The sequence below is a fragment of the Mus musculus genome, chromosome 16 (genome assembly GCF_000001635.26).
Source record: "Mus musculus strain C57BL/6J chromosome 16, GRCm38.p6 C57BL/6J".
NCBI lineage: Eukaryota > Metazoa > Chordata > Mammalia > Rodentia > Muridae > Mus > Mus musculus.
The window spans coordinates 85,446,400-85,464,672 of NC_000082.6; the positions used below are offsets into that span (position 1 = coordinate 85,446,400).

The window sequence follows — 18,273 nt, forward strand, 5'->3', positions numbered from 1 at the left end:
GCTTTCAACTCAGAGAGATGAAGTTTCAAAACCCTCTGCTCCCTGCTGCTACTCTGTACTTTATGAGCATGCTCACTGACCCCATGAATCTTCTCATGTTCTTGCTCCATGGAGAGGCCCACATGGTAAGGAAGTGAAGGCAGCCCCTGGCCAATATGCACAGGATGTTCATAATCCAAATGTCTTCGAGGAACTGATTTATGTCAACAACTATGTTTGGGAGAGAGCTTGAGGCAGACTTCTTTATTTGTGCATTGACAGAACTGCAGCTTGGGAGAGCTCTTGTGCTCACTAGAAAATCCAGCTGAGCCAGACCTGGAGTCCTGTTCTGTAGAAATGGGATATAAATCTTATTTCATGCCACTCAATTCTATGGTATTTTGTTGCCCAGCCTTGGCTAATTAGATCTTTGATTATAGAAATAGCACGGCTTTGGATGGGGCACAACGTTGGAAAGTGAATCCATACATGCGTTAAGGTCTATCTGAGTCACCAATCTGGATAATGTCTGTTTGACAGTTGTCCTTCATGCATTGCTTGTAATAATTACAACAACCCAACACAGGTTAGGCTGATCATATTTTGAAAGACAATGATGATCTATGTGTTTTATACACACACACACACACACACACACACACACACACACACACCTTACAACATATAGTTAGAACCTGGGTGAGGCTGAAACAAAAATCAAAGTGTTTTCACTCTAAAGCTGGGCTCATTTCTCAATATGAGGCAGAGTCAGAAGGGGTGGGGGCAGGCCTGCAGAGGATGAAAAGCAGGCTCTCTGAGGGCTCTCCTTTTTCGAGAATCTTGACAACTTGAAACCTAACACATCCTTCTTCTCCCTTGCAGTACTGGGTCTCTAATCAGTTAATAAGTGTTTCATTTTCTAAGCAAGCTCTGACTGAGGATCTGTTAGCCTTGAGACACTTCTGTGGTGATTAGCAAGGGATCCTGTGACGCTAGAATCTAGTGTTGGGCTGTTTTAATGAAGCTAACATGTGAAACAACAAAATGTCACGAACAATGAATATATCCAATAAAAAATTCAAGAGACATAGAGGGCATCACTGCTCATGGGGCCCCTCCAAAATATGGACTCTTAGTATTGCAATACTTTCTTCCCAGGTAATTGAAGGATATTACAATTAACTGACAAAGTTACCATTTCTCATTGGAGGTGATTAAATTCCTTAGAGTCTCCCTGTTTGCTCACCGTTTTCACAAACTTCTTTCTCTCTCTCTCTCTCTCTCTCTTTCTCTCTCTCTCTCTCTCTCTCTCTCTCCCTCCCTCCCTCCCTCCCTCCCTCCCTCCCTCTTTCTTTTCTTTTCTTTTCTTTTCTTTTCTTTTCTTTCTTTCTTTCTTTCTTTCTCTTCTTTCATTAGATATTTTCTTTATTTACATTTCAAATGTTATTCCTTTTCCTGGTTTCCCCTCCAAAAACCCCCTATCCCCTACCCACTCCCCCACTTCTCAACCCACCCATTCCCTGCTTCCTGGCCCTGTCATTTCCCTATACTGGGGTATAGAACCTTCACAGGACCAAGGGCCTTTCCTCCCATTGATGACTGATTAGGTCATTCTCTGCTACATATGCGGCTAGAGCCATGAGTCCCACCATGTGATTGGTGGTTTAATCCCAGGGAGCTCTGCGGTTACTGGTTAGTTCATATTGATGTTCTTCCTATGGGGCCACAAACCCCTTCAGCTCCTTGGGTCCTTTCTCTAGCTCCTTCATTGGGGACCCTGTGCTCAATCCAATGGTAGGCTGTGAGCATCCACTTCTGTATCTATCAGGCACTGACAGAGCCTCTCAGGAGAGAGCTATAACAGGTTTCTGTCAGCAAGCTCTTGTTGGCATCCACAATAGTGTCTGGATTTGATGGTTGTATATGGGGTGGATTTTCAGCTGGGGCAGTCTCCGGATGGTCATTCCTTCAGTCTGTGCTTTCAAGTGCACTGCGTACAGATTGGTTAGCTCCAGCCACATTGCTTGAAATGGGTTGGTGAGACTGAAGACCTTTTCTTTTCTTTTCTTTTCTTTTCTTTTCTTTTCTTTTCTTCTCTTCTCTTCTCTTCTCTTCTCTTCTCTTCTCTTCTCTTCTCTTCTCTTTTCTTTTCTGCCACGCTCTCCAGTCGAGTCAGTTTGACAAGCCGAGAGACTTGGAAGCTACTCACTCATGAGGCAAAAGAGTTTCACAGAAACTTGCTCCTGGAGTCTGGCATTCTCTCTAACCCATACATTAATTTTCCATTCCCACATTAGTCTAGTGTATGGATCCATGTGCTCTCCTTTAGGATTATCCTATTATAAGTGCCTTTTAAGATTGAATTCTGACATAGCTAAAGCCAGTGTTCCAACAGTCCTAGAACGTCCTTGAGCAAGACCATGGGCTTGGAATTCAATAAGAGTGTTGCCTATTCAGTAACATTCAGAATAGCCTCTGGTACTACACTATCACTTAGAATAAAAGCCAAGTCGCTCCCACATACAGAAATTTACAATGGTTTAGGAAGTAGATCGGGCTGTGGTTTTAGAGTATTGCATTATTCATGAGATGGTTAGCTAGAACGGAACTCCCTAGTTAGAACCATGACTTGGGTGTGAAAGCCCTTGCCCTAGGAGTGAAAAGACCTCACACCTGGCTTCTAAGACTATAGCTGAGTTACACCCATACACACGCATTTACAATGGCCTAAGGGGAAGGTGGACTATACAATAGACTAAAATAGGAACTATGGCAAGGGCACGAAGCCCTTGACCCTGGCTTCTAAGATTAAGTGAATCTTAGGTGGAGCCCTTGTTGATCCCAGTTGTTAACAATTAATTCTATCCCAGGTGGTTCCTGTTAGACCTTCTGTGTTTGCATTCCTCTGTTTTATGTAAGATTCGGTTATCTTATTTGTACCTTGCGGGTATGTCACCCAACTTCCTTATTGTCTTCTACATAAAAAGTCTGATGCTCGATTTGACATTACATTCAGATTGAACACAACCTCTCCTGTGTGCATCTGTCTGTCAATTCATCCGACACTTTGCCCACCCACGACTAGAGACCCATTCCACGCAGACAAAGGGGCCTAGACGGTTTGCAGCACTTTTCTCTTCTCTTCTCTTCTCTTCTCTTCTCTTCTCTTCTCTTCTCTTCTCTTCTCTTCTCTTCTCTTCTCTTCTCTTCTCTTCTCTTCTCTTCTCTTCTCTTCTCTCCTCTCCTCTCCTCTCCTCTCCTCTCCTCTCCTCTCCTCTCCTCTCCTCTCCTCTCCTCTCCTCCCTTCTCCTCTCCTCTCCTCTCCTTTTCTTTTCTTTTCTTTTTTTTTAACTTAATTTAGTTCCAATTAATTTAACTTTATATGCACAAGTCTAGATGTTGTTATTTTATGACGAGTTTTGAAAATTTAATTTGGGTTCATTTGGATAGGATAGTTTCCAAGTCTTGGGTTCCAGACTAAAAATAAATTGTGCACATTTAGCCAGTTTTCAGAAAACCCCTGAGGCCCACTCTATCATTCATGTATCATAGAATGGAAATTTAGCTATCAGAGGAAAAGTATCCGTCTTCAAATCACTTAGGTGAGAGACAGGATTAAAAAGTCAGTATGGTGACAGAACTATTTCCATGTGCAAAGTAAAACAAAAGGCTTATTCAGGAGGAATAGCAGGGAGGATTAATGACATAATAATTAAAACATGGTTCTTGTTACTCTGGCAGTGGGGCACAGCTTTCCAGAGGCAGAGGTGGAGGCAGAGGCGGAGGAGGCGGAGGTGGAGGAGGCAGAGGCAGAGGAGAGGCAGAGACAGGAGGATATCTGTGAGTTTGAGACTAGCTTGGTCTATAAAGGGAGATTCCACACAGCCAAGGCTACACAGAAAAACCTTGTCTCAAAACCAAAACCAAAACCAAAACCAAAAAGCAAAAACAAACAAACAAAAAACCCCAAAACTCCCATTCTTGTTATAAGTTCTTTCAGTTTATTGTTCCTTATAAACAAATTAGCCATAACAAAGGTTAGTTCTTAAATAACCACAATCAAATTTTTACATCAAATATTGTTTGCCTCTGATATACATTACTCCTAAAAATAAACAGTGAACTTTTTAGACATCTATGATATGTTTATTTCTGTTATTATGATACTAATAAAAACAGTAAAATCCTTCATCTATGGTGATTATATAGATTCATGCTATGCCTCAGGGTGAGCCATAAAAAACTCAAGGAGAGATAGTATGGACAGAAATGGTTCCGGTGCAGGCAATATTTATAGAATGTCAGAGGCACGTGGTAAATATACATTATTGCCAAGAAGAGCATTTAATTTTTATGGTCATGCCTCTCTATTTTTCTTTAGAAATGTGTAGTGGATTTGCCGACCGACAACATTCTCAGACCACCATGACTTTGGCATTGCGGACTCTTGCTTGAGAGTAGTGGAAACTAATCACATTGGTGGAAGAAAAATAAATCAAAGCTCATGTACTGTGAACACTATGCTAATATTTCATGCCAGGCAGGAAGTCTCTTTCTGGAACAAACAGGACCCCTGAAGGCTTCACATCTTCGAAGCTAAGATTATTCTTTCCAAAGCCAAGCAAGTCACTCAAAACAAATCTAGCCTTAATACCTTCAGGAGACCATGTTCAGTCAGACCTACACATTTCAACTGTAGATATCTGATACAATAAAAGGCACTATTTGTTCATATTAACTTCCTCAACTACAAGCTCATATTCCATAACTTATATTGTAAGATATTTCTTTTGGTTATTTATGGAGTGTCTTAGTGTCATTTTGGAATGTCACTGAATTATAATCATGATACTGGATTGAGTGTTTTAGGTTTTCTTTTAAAGTGGCATTAAGGTCTGATCATCTATCTCTAGTTTTCGACAAACAGTTAAAAGTACACAAAAAGACCCACGTAAAAATATGAATGCTAGGGCCACTTATTGTAGAACATGACATATTGGAAGATTTCATTAATTGCTTTTACATTTAAAGGAAGTACTTCACAAAAACTAGTATTCAGGCAAAAGGCAACCCTGTGCCTTCTTGCCTTTCCCATTAATTATATAACTTGTCTAAAAGATAAAAGTTAATAAAATGGAAGAAATGGCTACTATATTTGAGCATTTATTTTCCCCTTTAAAAAGGTCTTTCATCTACAGTCAAATGACACATTTTATTACTGATATAAAACCCTGAGAATTTTTGGTTTCTCACCATTCATTCTACAGTTGGAGCAACCCTCATATACCAGTGACTAACACCATGTGGGTTTTTAGGAGGGGTTAGTAATGACTATGGAGATCTTAGCTCCCAGAACCCTTTGGGTACCTTTGATCTTGTTTAAATTGTCAAAGATAATGGATAAGATTGATTGGCTGCATTCATTGCTGCAGACACAGCTGGACACACCTACCTAAGACAAAAGCAGAAAGTTTGATCCGTTATTCATTTTAGACATTCTTTCTAGCATATTTCTTTACCACACCAACACCTTTTGTATGGAATCTTGATGGACGGGCTTCACAAAGTTAGCTAGTCAACAGGAAAGCTGCAACTGCTTTTCGTTGTTGGAATTTCCACGCAGACAAAGGGGCCTAGACGGTTTGCAGCACTTTTCTCTTCTCTTCTCTTCTCTTCTCTTCTCTTCTCTTCTCTTCTCTTCTCTTCTCTTCTCTTCTCTTCTCTTCTCTTCTCTTCTCTTCTCTCCTCTCCTCTCCTCTCCTCTCCTCTCCTCTCCTCTCCTCTCCTCTCCTCTCCTCTCCTCCCTTCTCCTCTCCTCTCCTCTCCTTTTCTTTTCTTTTCTTTTTTTTTAACTTAATTTAGTTCCAATTAATTTAACTTTATATGCACAAGTCTAGATGTTGTTATTTTATGACGAGTTTTGAAAATTTAATTTGGGTTCATTTGGATAGGATAGTTTCCAAGTCTTGGGTTCCAGACTAAAAATAAATTGTGCACATTTAGCCAGTTTTCAGAAAACCCCTGAGGCCCACTCTATCATTCATGTATCATAGAATGGAAATTTAGCTATCAGAGGAAAAGTATCCGTCTTCAAATCACTTAGGTGAGAGACAGGATTAAAAAGTCAGTATGGTGACAGAACTATTTCCATGTGCAAAGTAAAACAAAAGGCTTATTCAGGAGGAATAGCAGGGAGGATTAATGACATAATAATTAAAACATGGTTCTTGTTACTCTGGCAGTGGGGCACAGCTTTCCAGAGGCAGAGGTGGAGGCAGAGGCGGAGGAGGCGGAGGTGGAGGAGGCAGAGGCAGAGGAGAGGCAGAGACAGGAGGATATCTGTGAGTTTGAGACTAGCTTGGTCTATAAAGGGAGATTCCACACAGCCAAGGCTACACAGAAAAACCTTGTCTCAAAACCAAAACCAAAACCAAAACCAAAAAGCAAAAACAAACAAACAAAAAACCCCAAAACTCCCATTCTTGTTATAAGTTCTTTCAGTTTATTGTTCCTTATAAACAAATTAGCCATAACAAAGGTTAGTTCTTAAATAACCACAATCAAATTTTTACATCAAATATTGTTTGCCTCTGATATACATTACTCCTAAAAATAAACAGTGAACTTTTTAGACATCTATGATATGTTTATTTCTGTTATTATGATACTAATAAAAACAGTAAAATCCTTCATCTATGGTGATTATATAGATTCATGCTATGCCTCAGGGTGAGCCATAAAAAACTCAAGGAGAGATAGTATGGACAGAAATGGTTCCGGTGCAGGCAATATTTATAGAATGTCAGAGGCACGTGGTAAATATACATTATTGCCAAGAAGAGCATTTAATTTTTATGGTCATGCCTCTCTATTTTTCTTTAGAAATGTGTAGTGGATTTGCCGACCGACAACATTCTCAGACCACCATGACTTTGGCATTGCGGACTCTTGCTTGAGAGTAGTGGAAACTAATCACATTGGTGGAAGAAAAATAAATCAAAGCTCATGTACTGTGAACACTATGCTAATATTTCATGCCAGGCAGGAAGTCTCTTTCTGGAACAAACAGGACCCCTGAAGGCTTCACATCTTCGAAGCTAAGATTATTCTTTCCAAAGCCAAGCAAGTCACTCAAAACAAATCTAGCCTTAATACCTTCAGGAGACCATGTTCAGTCAGACCTACACATTTCAACTGTAGATATCTGATACAATAAAAGGCACTATTTGTTCATATTAACTTCCTCAACTACAAGCTCATATTCCATAACTTATATTGTAAGATATTTCTTTTGGTTATTTATGGAGTGTCTTAGTGTCATTTTGGAATGTCACTGAATTATAATCATGATACTGGATTGAGTGTTTTAGGTTTTCTTTTAAAGTGGCATTAAGGTCTGATCATCTATCTCTAGTTTTCGACAAACAGTTAAAAGTACACAAAAAGACCCACGTAAAAATATGAATGCTAGGGCCACTTATTGTAGAACATGACATATTGGAAGATTTCATTAATTGCTTTTACATTTAAAGGAAGTACTTCACAAAAACTAGTATTCAGGCAAAAGGCAACCCTGTGCCTTCTTGCCTTTCCCATTAATTATATAACTTGTCTAAAAGATAAAAGTTAATAAAATGGAAGAAATGGCTACTATATTTGAGCATTTATTTTCCCCTTTAAAAAGGTCTTTCATCTACAGTCAAATGACACATTTTATTACTGATATAAAACCCTGAGAATTTTTGGTTTCTCACCATTCATTCTACAGTTGGAGCAACCCTCATATACCAGTGACTAACACCATGTGGGTTTTTAGGAGGGGTTAGTAATGACTATGGAGATCTTAGCTCCCAGAACCCTTTGGGTACCTTTGATCTTGTTTAAATTGTCAAAGATAATGGATAAGATTGATTGGCTGCATTCATTGCTGCAGACACAGCTGGACACACCTACCTAAGACAAAAGCAGAAAGTTTGATCCGTTATTCATTTTAGACATTCTTTCTAGCATATTTCTTTACCACACCAACACCTTTTGTATGGAATCTTGATGGACGGGCTTCACAAAGTTAGCTAGTCAACAGGAAAGCTGCAACTGCTTTTCGTTGTTGGCTTGCTTTGTTTTGTTTTACATACTTTAGAGATGGCATGTGTTTGATATACCCGTACCAGTAACACTTCGATGTCATCTATGAAGTTGCTTGTCTCTCTTGTAAAGCAAGTCTCACAAGAGAATCACACAAATACTTTTTAGCTTTCCAGAGCACATTCAAGTTTATACTATACTATAGTTTGTTAAGTGTCTTCAAAGCAATGTGTATACCCTCATTAAAATATTTTGTGCTAAAAAATGGCAACTAGCACTCGAGCTTTCAGCAGGTCTAAATCTTATTGGTAGCAGTGGGGTGAGAGTTACTGGCGATTAGGTTGGTGGTTGCTCATTTTGGAAGACTGTGAGTTCCTTCAAATAATATGACACTGAAGTCTGATAGATGGGTTTCATGAAACTTCTCTTCATGAAAGAGTTTCCGGTGGCATGTGATGCTGTTTGGTGGCTTTTAATGCACAGTGTTTCTTCCTTGAAAATTGTAATTTTCTCCAATCTGGTTGCTGACTTCTCAAGTCACTTATAAATACTCTAAACCCTCTGCTGTCACCTCATCTTTGCCCACAGCACCTTTCACCAGGAGCATGTTTCACCAGAAGAACCAAAACCTCCTTTCATTGCTTACCATAAGAAGCAATTGTTAAAAAAAAAAAAAAAAAAAGAAGCAATTGTTCCTCTCATAGTGATATCATAAGACATAGTAACTGAACTGCACCTTCAGCACCTTTGTGGGTTTACCATATCTGTAGGTACTTCCCCCACCAAAGCCCTAACAAAGGCAGCATTGTGTATGAGGGCAAAAATCTACTTCCTCCAAATGTTTATTAATACTGACCTCTTGACTTCTTCTTGTGAGTCATGGATCTACAGATGTGGGTTCTTTCCAGGACTTTGCCAAGCCCCCAGAAGTTCCCATTTCTGTGTCCGTTATGACCTTTAAAAAGGTGGTTATTAAATAATGAGACATAGAAGTTGAGTTTAATCATAGTCTAAGGGACACAGAGTGGGACTGGAATCACTCATAAATATGAGAAACATGGTTTATTTCTTTGTCCATCTCCATCAGAGCTCTTAGATGAACAGATGAACAGTGCATTGTCAAGGAGCAGTAAGGTTTTGAAAGAAACCTTGTTTTTTCCCTGAGCAGTCTCAACACTTGGTTTAAAACATTCATTAAGTGACATCAAAAATAGACCTGGTTGTTCTATTTATAGACTATGGGCAGAGCAAACTTTGCATATGCTTAAGAGGACTAGGAGTTTTGACTAGAAAATGAACATTGAACATTGGCTTCATGTGAAAGTTGTGGAATAGACACTAACAAGAAACCCAGGCTGTCTTTTGAGGTGTGGGGTTAAGATAGCTTCTTTTCTCTGGTTGGGGAAGTTCTAGAAGACAAGTCTTTCCACAGGAGGGTCTTTCATTTGCACCAGGCAGCCATCTTATGTGTGATCCTATTGAGGTCTTTGGGAGAACAGGCAGCAACTTCCATTGCAGTGCCTGAGGCTTCGCTTTCCCCTTTGATACTACAGGGGTCAGCTCCTTTCCTTCACTTCAGGACCTGATCTCTGCTCCTCACAATCTTTCTCTTATAGCATGCAAGCTATGATTCCTCTTTGCCTCTGCCAACCTTTGTAGAATGAAGAGTTAGGTCTTAGCTCTGAATCAAGCTTTATGACTTGAGGGAATGTGGCTGTTTTGATGGCTGCACACACCACTGAAGAGTTCTTATAAACGATGAGGTCGCTGTTTTCTTTCTTTTCTATCATTTGTGTGTTTGGAGAGAGACAGTTTTAGCTTCCTTTGGGAAAGCCGCATCTGTGTTTATGGCTTAACTAACGAGCTGGCATAGATGCTGGCCTTTCAGCCTCTCCTGGATTTGAACATGCTTTTGTCACCAAGATGAAGTATTTCCAGTTTTGGGTTAAAGCAAGAAAAGCAAGAACTATATGATTCTTGTAGCTTGAACACTTAGAGGTCATTGTTGACTTATTAATTGGCTTAATTTCAATACTGTTCCCTGAGTTGGGGGCGGGGAGGAAGGGAGGGAGGGAGGGAGAGAGGGAGGGAGGGAGAGAGAGGGAGGGAGGGAGGGAGGGAGAGAGAGAAAGGGAGGGAGGGAGGGAGAGAGAGAGAGAGAAGGAGGGAAAGAGAGAGGGAGGGAGGGAAGGAGGGAGGGAGGGAGGGAGGGAGGGAGGGAGGGAGGGAGGGAGCTTTCTAGTGGAGCAGATATGGCACACATAATATTTACCAGTCTATTAATCTCACTGTTCTATATGTGCAGAGTTCATGACACCCCCCCCCCCAAAAGGCTACTGTAACAACACCACTATTGCTGAACACAGATCACCATAACAGACATAATAATAGCAATGATGAGAATGTTTGGAATACTGTTGAGGATGACCAACATGTGATACAAGGATAGGAAAAGTACACTCCTAGTGGTGGGTAAATGACACTGTTTGGTGCAGGGTTACCACAAACCTTCAACTTGTAAAAAATGCATCACCTGCAAAGTGCAAAAGGTCAAAGTGCAACAGGATGAGGTATGCCTGTGCCAGAACCAAAGTTCCCCCTGGTTACTTCTATCCAGGGCCCCTCATGTTGCGAGGCACAGAGTGGGCTCTAAGGCACTTGATACATATTTGTGGATAAATGAAATAACGATCTGTTCTAGTTCTCCTAAGGCTGTATGGAATGTAGCTCTTCCCTGATGTAGATCGGACTACGCTCTGTTCGTCTTTATTCCGGGTTCAATATTGACTTTGTCTTCATCTCGTCCTAAAGCAGCATGGTTATCAGGAGCCTGCCAATTGCAACGCTTTGATCTGACTGTGCCTGGGTGGATCCGCAGATCACTTAATCCATGACTTCAGAAAACCAAGCATAATTCTCCACCTAGCTCTGAGCAGGGAAAGAGCCTGCTCCACGTGTACATTCTGCCTGAGATATTATCGGACCCTAGCCAGTAGACAATCATTTTTGTGCATGTTTCTAAGTTGAGGCATTTTGTTCTGGGTAAAATTGCTAATTGTCACGTATTCTGTTCTGGGAGGAGGAATATTTCCTTGGATTTCCAGGATACGGAGGGGGTGGAGAGCGCTGGGCCGAAGCCTGTGGGGCTGCAGAGTATGGAGGTGGCAGGTCTGTGCGATATTCCATCTCGTGGTCATAAGTATAGGGGGGTGGTGCCACTGAAAAAGAAAAGAAAAGAAATCAGGCATTTAGTAATGCCTCGGTGGCTGTGTTAAACCACTGTGCTGGATACTTTGAGAGCAGAAGCACTTTCTGCTGGCAAAACTAGGAATATTTGCTTAGAGTGTGGACAGGTATGGCTGAATAAATGGGATCTCTGTAAGGCAGTGCTGTGGGTGAAGAAGGTGTTTGGAGTTGAGGCTTAGAGAAAGTCCCTGAGAAGTATGACGCCGAGAGTGAGGAAGCAGGGGGTAACTTAAGTGTGGCTAAAAGCAGCACAGGAAGAGGAAGGTGTGTGGATTTCAGCAGAAAGTGTGAGAAAGGGAGAAATGGAAAAAGAGGCTGAGGAACAAGGTTCAGTATCACCATGCTTGGCCTGGTCAGGAACAGGGCTCAATATCACCATGCTGGGCTTAGTGGGGAACAGGGTTCAGTATCACCATGCTTGGCCTGGTGAGGAACAGGGCTCAGTATCCTCGTGCTGGGCTTGGTGAGGAACAGGGTTCAGTATCACCATGCTGGGCTTGGTGAGAAGCAGGGATCAGTATCCCGATGCTGGGCTAGTAAGTGGTGCAGCATTCTCAGAATATAAATCATAAAATTTATTTCTTTAAAATTATTCATTGCATATCTTCACTGAACACAATACTGTTTATAAAAAGGATGTTTTCCGACAACTACAACATTGCAAGTTGTCCTTCTTATAGGCTCTACCTTCCCCTTTTCTCCCACCTGTCATTATTCTCCTTTGTTCCTTGTTTGATTTATATATTCATGTCATAAATGTTCTTAGGTATCTATATAAAATCTAGGACCACTAGATTAAATGGGAGCCATGGTATCTTTCCAAGACTGGCTGAATTCCCTTAGTACCGAAGAGAATTCTATTGAATGTGGATCACATCCTGTCTACCTCTCTCTTGTGGGGCACGACATGGTTTGTTCATTCAACCAGTAAACATCAGGGTATAAACATCTCTGTGATATGTAGAAAAACAGAGTAGGGAGTGTGCTTTGGCAAACACACTCTCAGCTGAGAGAACAGAGGTTGCAGACAAGAGAGGTGATGGAATAGTATTCAAGAGTGATTCAAACATACTCCTGCTAACAAGGAGTAGATGCTCATAAAACACAAAGTGGCTGAGTCTGTAGATCGCTGGGAAAGTAGAACATGGTTGGAGGGTGACAGGAGGGGTGAAAGAAGTGAGCACCCAGAATGAGAGGTCCTGGAACTTGCAGGATCAACAAGTTTGGGAATGGAGATGAGGAATTTCATTTTCTAAATCTCATTTGCAAATAGGTTTTATTTAATTTACTACGTCAGTGCATTTAACAATCACATTTATTATACTTGCTAGTGACTTCTCCCGTACACCTATTTTGTAGTGATCCTAACCCTGTCCCCAGGGGAGGAAGAGAAGCACCTGGGAGCTGAAATTCATCTGTCTTCATGATGATAAACCAGAAATGAATCCATTCTCAGGGCATGGATCCTATTGGGAAGTGACAGGCCTTAACCGGCCACTGTGAATAGATCCCCAAACTCATGTCACAATAATATGACTAAATCACCAAGCTTTTAGCATTGCAGTGACAGCAGGGAACAGCTAGCATTTCAGCAAACTGTTCTTCCCCCAAGGACCTACAGTGCTGTGGTAAAGTGGCACATGTGTACACATTAGGCCTAGACTACTAAGAACATAGAAGTGATCCAATGGATCCTCTGGTGGGCCTCTCATTAGCAAGACCCTAATGTTCAGATCATTGACTGACCTCCCTACAGACAGAGGGAGTGAGGAAAGGGACTAAGTAACCAGAGAAAGGAGGACTACGAATCCACTCAACTAAGTGGTATGTGACCAGAGAGCCCTGCTCTGCTGTAAAGACACCCACTAGTGTCCTGGGGGCACAGATGTCGTTCATCAGGGAACTGGACTTCTTTAGCCTTCCTTCGGACGTGCCTGACTCTAAGCTCTGTATTCTCTGAGCGAACGGAGTAACACCTGCAGAGGGCATCAACCTTCTCTCTGGATTTTGTGCCCAATTCCTGGCTCTGTGAAATGTAAGAGGGCTGATACAAAGACTTGCAAAATGTTTCATACATAGCAAGAAAGGAGGACCTACAGCCTTCACATAAGCTAGCAAGTCCCAGCAGGCTGCTCTATCATGCCGGTTCTTGTAAAGAGGTGGGTCCATCATATTATTAGGCTGAAGTTTCTCTTGCCTCTGCCATGGGGAACACAGAGTAATTTATCCCACAGACCTTCTCCACTTCCTCCTCTGTCCTGAACCTACCGTGTGTGTGTGTGTGTGTGTGTGTGTGTGTGTGTGTGTGTGGTGCATTTATGCTTTGCTCCGCCCGTGCTATGAACACTGCTAGAGGACAGTTCAATGGGGATCTTTGTGGTTTAATGTTGCTGTGTTTTGAACATCACAATCCCAGCTATGAAACAATGTTCTCTCATTCACAGATCCTTTGAACACTGATGAATGACTGCGATGCTGCAGAGTGGTGCTTTGAGGTCTATTCATCATGAAAGAAGAGCATCTTTTGCAACACAGTCACTGGAGGATATGTCTGAAATTGTGTTGTATAATGGACTGTGTTATCTCTCTTTATGATAATAAGGATTCATAACGAAGTAGATATTCAAGGCATTAGTTTTGGAATTCCTGATTAATCCTTGTTAATTAAGGGGTTTGGTCCTTTTCAACTGGGCATATGGTTTCTAGAAGATGTGTGGATGCCTGTATAGAGCTGGGACCTTTGAAACTCTTGCATTTCTGGTATTCCAATTGCCTGATGTAAGTAGTATAACTATGCTATTCATCTATAATGTCAGATATGAGTGTCTATACTATTAAAAATAGTGTTGGATGTGATGGCGTATATCTTTAATCTCACCATTTGGAAAGCTGAGGCAGGGGATCTCAATTTTAAGGACAGCTTGGGTTATAAACTGAGTTCTATCTAAGCCTGCCATATACAGTTAAACCACGTGTCAAAATGAGTGACTGAGTGAAAAAAGAAACAAACAAATAGATACTGAGGGAAAATACGAAAATTAGAGAAGAAATGCAAAGTTTTCAATTCCTTCAAGCAACTGTTTCAAAAGATGAGAAAATTTGGATTCAGAACAAAATCACACTGAATTTTGTCACCTCAGTCTGAGTGGTCACACTTATGTCCATGGTCATTGTACTGGCTAGTGTTGTGTCAACTTGACACAGCTGGAGTTACCACAGAGAAAGGAGCTTCAGTTGAGGAAATGCCTCCATGAGATCCAACTGTAAGGCATTTTCTCAATTAGTGGTCAAGGGGGAAAGGCCCCTTGTGGGTGGGACCATCTCTGGACTGGCAGTCTTGGTTCTATAAGAGAGCAGGCTGAGCAAGCCAGGGGAGGCAAGCCAGTAAAGAACATCCCTCCATGGCCTCTGCATCGGCTCCTGCTTTCTGACCTGCTTGAGTTCCAGTCCTGACTTCCTTGGTGATGAACAGCAGTATGGAAGTGTAAGCCGAATAAACCCTTTCCTCCCCAACTTGCTTCTTGGTCATGATGTTTGTGCAGGAATAGAAACCCAGACTAAGACAGTCATATTTGCATTTATACCTATGCAGTCCCATTAAATGGCAAAATCTTTGCCACTCCATATCATAGCATTGCTTATGTTGTGTATTCTCCCCAAAAATTCATTATTACTAGGTGTATATTATTCCACTTTACATTTACCTACTCTGAGGCTAACAGTTTTGTTATTATAAATGACTGACAAACATCTTCTCACAGGACCCTGTATTGTCCTGAATGACATATTTGGAATAAAAATTCTAGAAACCTTCTGGCTTTTTACATGTTATAATTTGCAAATGCATGGCATGGCGAATCTATTTACAAAAGAATTGTGGGATTCTCTACAGACTCCAGCATGGCACAGGCAGGCTGTTGTATTAGTCAATTCCTAAATGAGAAAATACAGCCATCATTTCTCTCGTCATGGCTGGGCTTAAAACCTCCATTTTGGTGGTTGAAATTCAGACTGGGTAATTAATGTATTTATTCACGTTTGTTTCAGCCCAGTAACTTATAAGTTGGGCTCTTAAGAGTTAAGAATAATTAAAGTAACAAGACTATAAAAGACATCTTTCAATTTAGAAATATTTTGTCAGCTGGACCTGGTAGCACATGCCTTTAAGCTCAGGTCTCAGTAGGTAGATACAGACAGTTCTCTGTGAGTTTGAGGACCTCCCACAGGGAGGTCCTGGCAATTCCAAACTACAAAGTGAAGGAGGAGCTTTATGTGGTTAGACAAGAAAACAGCCATGCAGACTGATCTCACTTTAAAGCCGTGACCTTTTCTGAGATGTGTTGGTCATTGGTGTTGCTCAGAAAGCATATATTACATAGGCATTTCATACACCCTCCTTTCTGAGATTGCTTTCTTCACTTTCCTTCACCTAAAGTGTATCTGTATCCCTTTCCACTCTCAGGAGAAGACTGGGTTCTTATTTCACTGAGACACCAGGAACAAACCAAATCTACTGCCTCTAACAGGCAGGATGTACACCCCTCTGCTTGTTTATAGGATCCAACTCTTTCTCAGACTCTGATTTCTGAAATGTAAATGCATCACTGTGTACAGATGGTATGTATCTGAGCACATGTGGGGTACAGCACACATGTGGAGGTCAGAGTCAGTTATCTACTTCCGACTTTACGTGTGTTGAAGGGATCAGACTCAAGCTCTTTCCATGCTAAGCCATCTCAGCAGCCAAGAGTCTAAGAATGCTCCCTGTCCTCTATATTAACTTATATATTAACTAAGCTTCCCTTTTATTTTATCTAATTATATTAATTGCTAAAACACAAAATATCATGAACTAAAGTTCTCTATGGGAAAAAAATCTGACTTCATCTCTATTTTCTTGATTCCCCCTTAAAATATAAGTTAAAGAAAACTGTGCACTCTTCTCTTCCTCATCATACAATACATATGTGGTGGTTTGAATGAGACACCCCCATATTAACCGACAACAGGACTACTTCGGGAAATGGTTAGGTGGAAGGTTGCTTATTGTAGGTGTGAGAGAAAACAGCCAGAGGCATTTGGAAGAGTCTAGAGCAGAGAGAAAAGAAATAGACTGAACATGGTCAGCAGATGACATGGTTAGGGCTATCTGTAAGAGAAGAGAAAACATCAACGGGATAGAGAATAGAAAAAAACCACAGTGAGACTAGCAGGAGCAGGGGCTTAGAGAGCAGCTGGGTTAGAAGAAGAAGCAGTAGCTGGAGGAGGGTGGAAAGTTAAGGAGATGGAGGCATTTTAGGGTAGAGGGGGAGGTGAGAAGGGATAGGATGGTAGCATGGATAAGTGTCACAGGTATATGTTTATTGGTGAGCTATATATCCTTTTTGCTAGAGAGAAGTGACTCCTTTTGGTAGGTGGGAATTTCCCACAGAAATTTGCTGGCTTTTACCTAACCACCTGAAGTCCTTCTATAGTCCAGGTTAAGATGGGCCAAAACTCAATTTTGGACAAGTCAGTGGGTCTGTCTTTTTTTTTGAGGGGTACCCTTTTGGAACTGACGATGCCCCACTCCACGTCTCTGGTATCTGATTACTTGATCTCCAGTTGGTAGCCTTGTCTGAGAGGCTCAGGAGGTGTGGCCTTGCTGAGGGAGTGTGCCGTTGACTGAAGACTTTGAGGTTTCAAAGCGAGTGCCCTGTCTCTGCCTCATATTTGTGGTTCAAGATGTGAACTCTTAGCTCTTCCTGCTGCCATAATTTCCTGCGATGATGACGCTTATACCTCTAGATTCGTAAGCACCACATAAACCTTTCCTTCTCTATGGGTCTTGGTCATGGTTTTCTATCACTGAAATAGAAAAAGTAATGATTACAACGTCCAACACATGTTGTCTGCAGCAAGAATTATGCGTGTTAATACATAATTAATACAGGAAAAGAAGCCTCTCCATATCATGGTTAGATTCTGACATAATGTAGTTGGTTCCAGGATGGCGTCTTCTTGGTGACCAGTTTGTTCCTCTCTAGTGTTCATTTCTATCTTGAAGTTCATTGTAGCACTATTCTTTTATATGGAACATTTCCAGTATCAAGTTTTGGCAGACAAAGAACAAATTACACTTTTCTTTAAAATTATTCTTTTATCTATTGTTGTTTATGTTATTATTATTATTATTGTTGTTGTTGTTGTTGTTGTTGTTAATTTGTGTGTGTGTGTGTGTATGTGCACACCATGGCACAGCATATGATGAGGTCAGAAGACAGCTCTCAGGAGTCAGTTTCATCTTGGGTTCTAGGAATCAAACTCAGATTTCTAAGGCAGCATGGACTACCGTCCGTGTGTATAGAAGGACAGGGACAGTGTTTCCTTTTTCCTTCTTTCTTTTGAAAAATGTTTATGGATGTTTTGCCTGCATGTACGACTGTGCCCCAAATGTGTGCCACAGAGATTGGAGGAGGACATTTGTTCCCCGGGGATGGACTTACAGAGGGCTGTGATCTGCTCTATAGGTAGTAGGGTTTGAACTGAGATCCTCTGGGAGGCAGGTGCCACTCAGCCATCTGTCATCTGTCTATCACCCAGTATTGATTTATCAATGTTTCCAGGGAATTCTAAAGACTAGAGTCTGGCTGTTTTATGGACCATAAAAGAGATTCAAGTAACTAAGAAGAAGACGTAGACTCTCTGGAGTTGTGAAAGGGTGAGGTGAAGGGACCCACACCTGTTAAAACTGGACTTTAGAGGATGTCTGGTAGGCTGGACAACAATTGAGGTCAGCATTTCTTGCCTTTGACATCTCTTAGCTGAAGTACCCCAGTTAACTAGCCAATAATAATTGGTTTGAGATTTAAAGGAATAATTTTTTGTTTTTTGCAAGGAACAAATGATGTCTGCAAACAAATGTCCTGTAGAAATCCTCAAAAAAGAAAGGAAAAGAAATGAAAAGAAAAGAAAAGAAAAGAA

General features: G+C 41.1%; 1 protein-coding gene across 2 annotated transcripts in view; it reads right to left on the reverse strand.

The window, feature by feature from the left end:
* Window positions 1–6,458: 6,458 nt before the first annotated feature.
* The window catches only part of Cyyr1 (cysteine and tyrosine-rich protein 1), a 98,048-nt gene continuing 86,233 nt past the window's right edge, over window positions 6,459–18,273 (reverse strand). Inside the window, exon 5 of one of the 2 annotated variants that reach the window (XM_006523005.1) lies at window positions 6,459–11,282. In XM_006523005.1, the coding sequence (XP_006523068.1) occupies window positions 11,116–11,282 (167 nt within the window). In that variant the 3' untranslated portion in view covers window positions 6,459–11,115. The remainder of the gene's footprint in view (window positions 11,283–18,273) is intronic. The other variant, NM_144853.3, reaches the window with a different exon arrangement.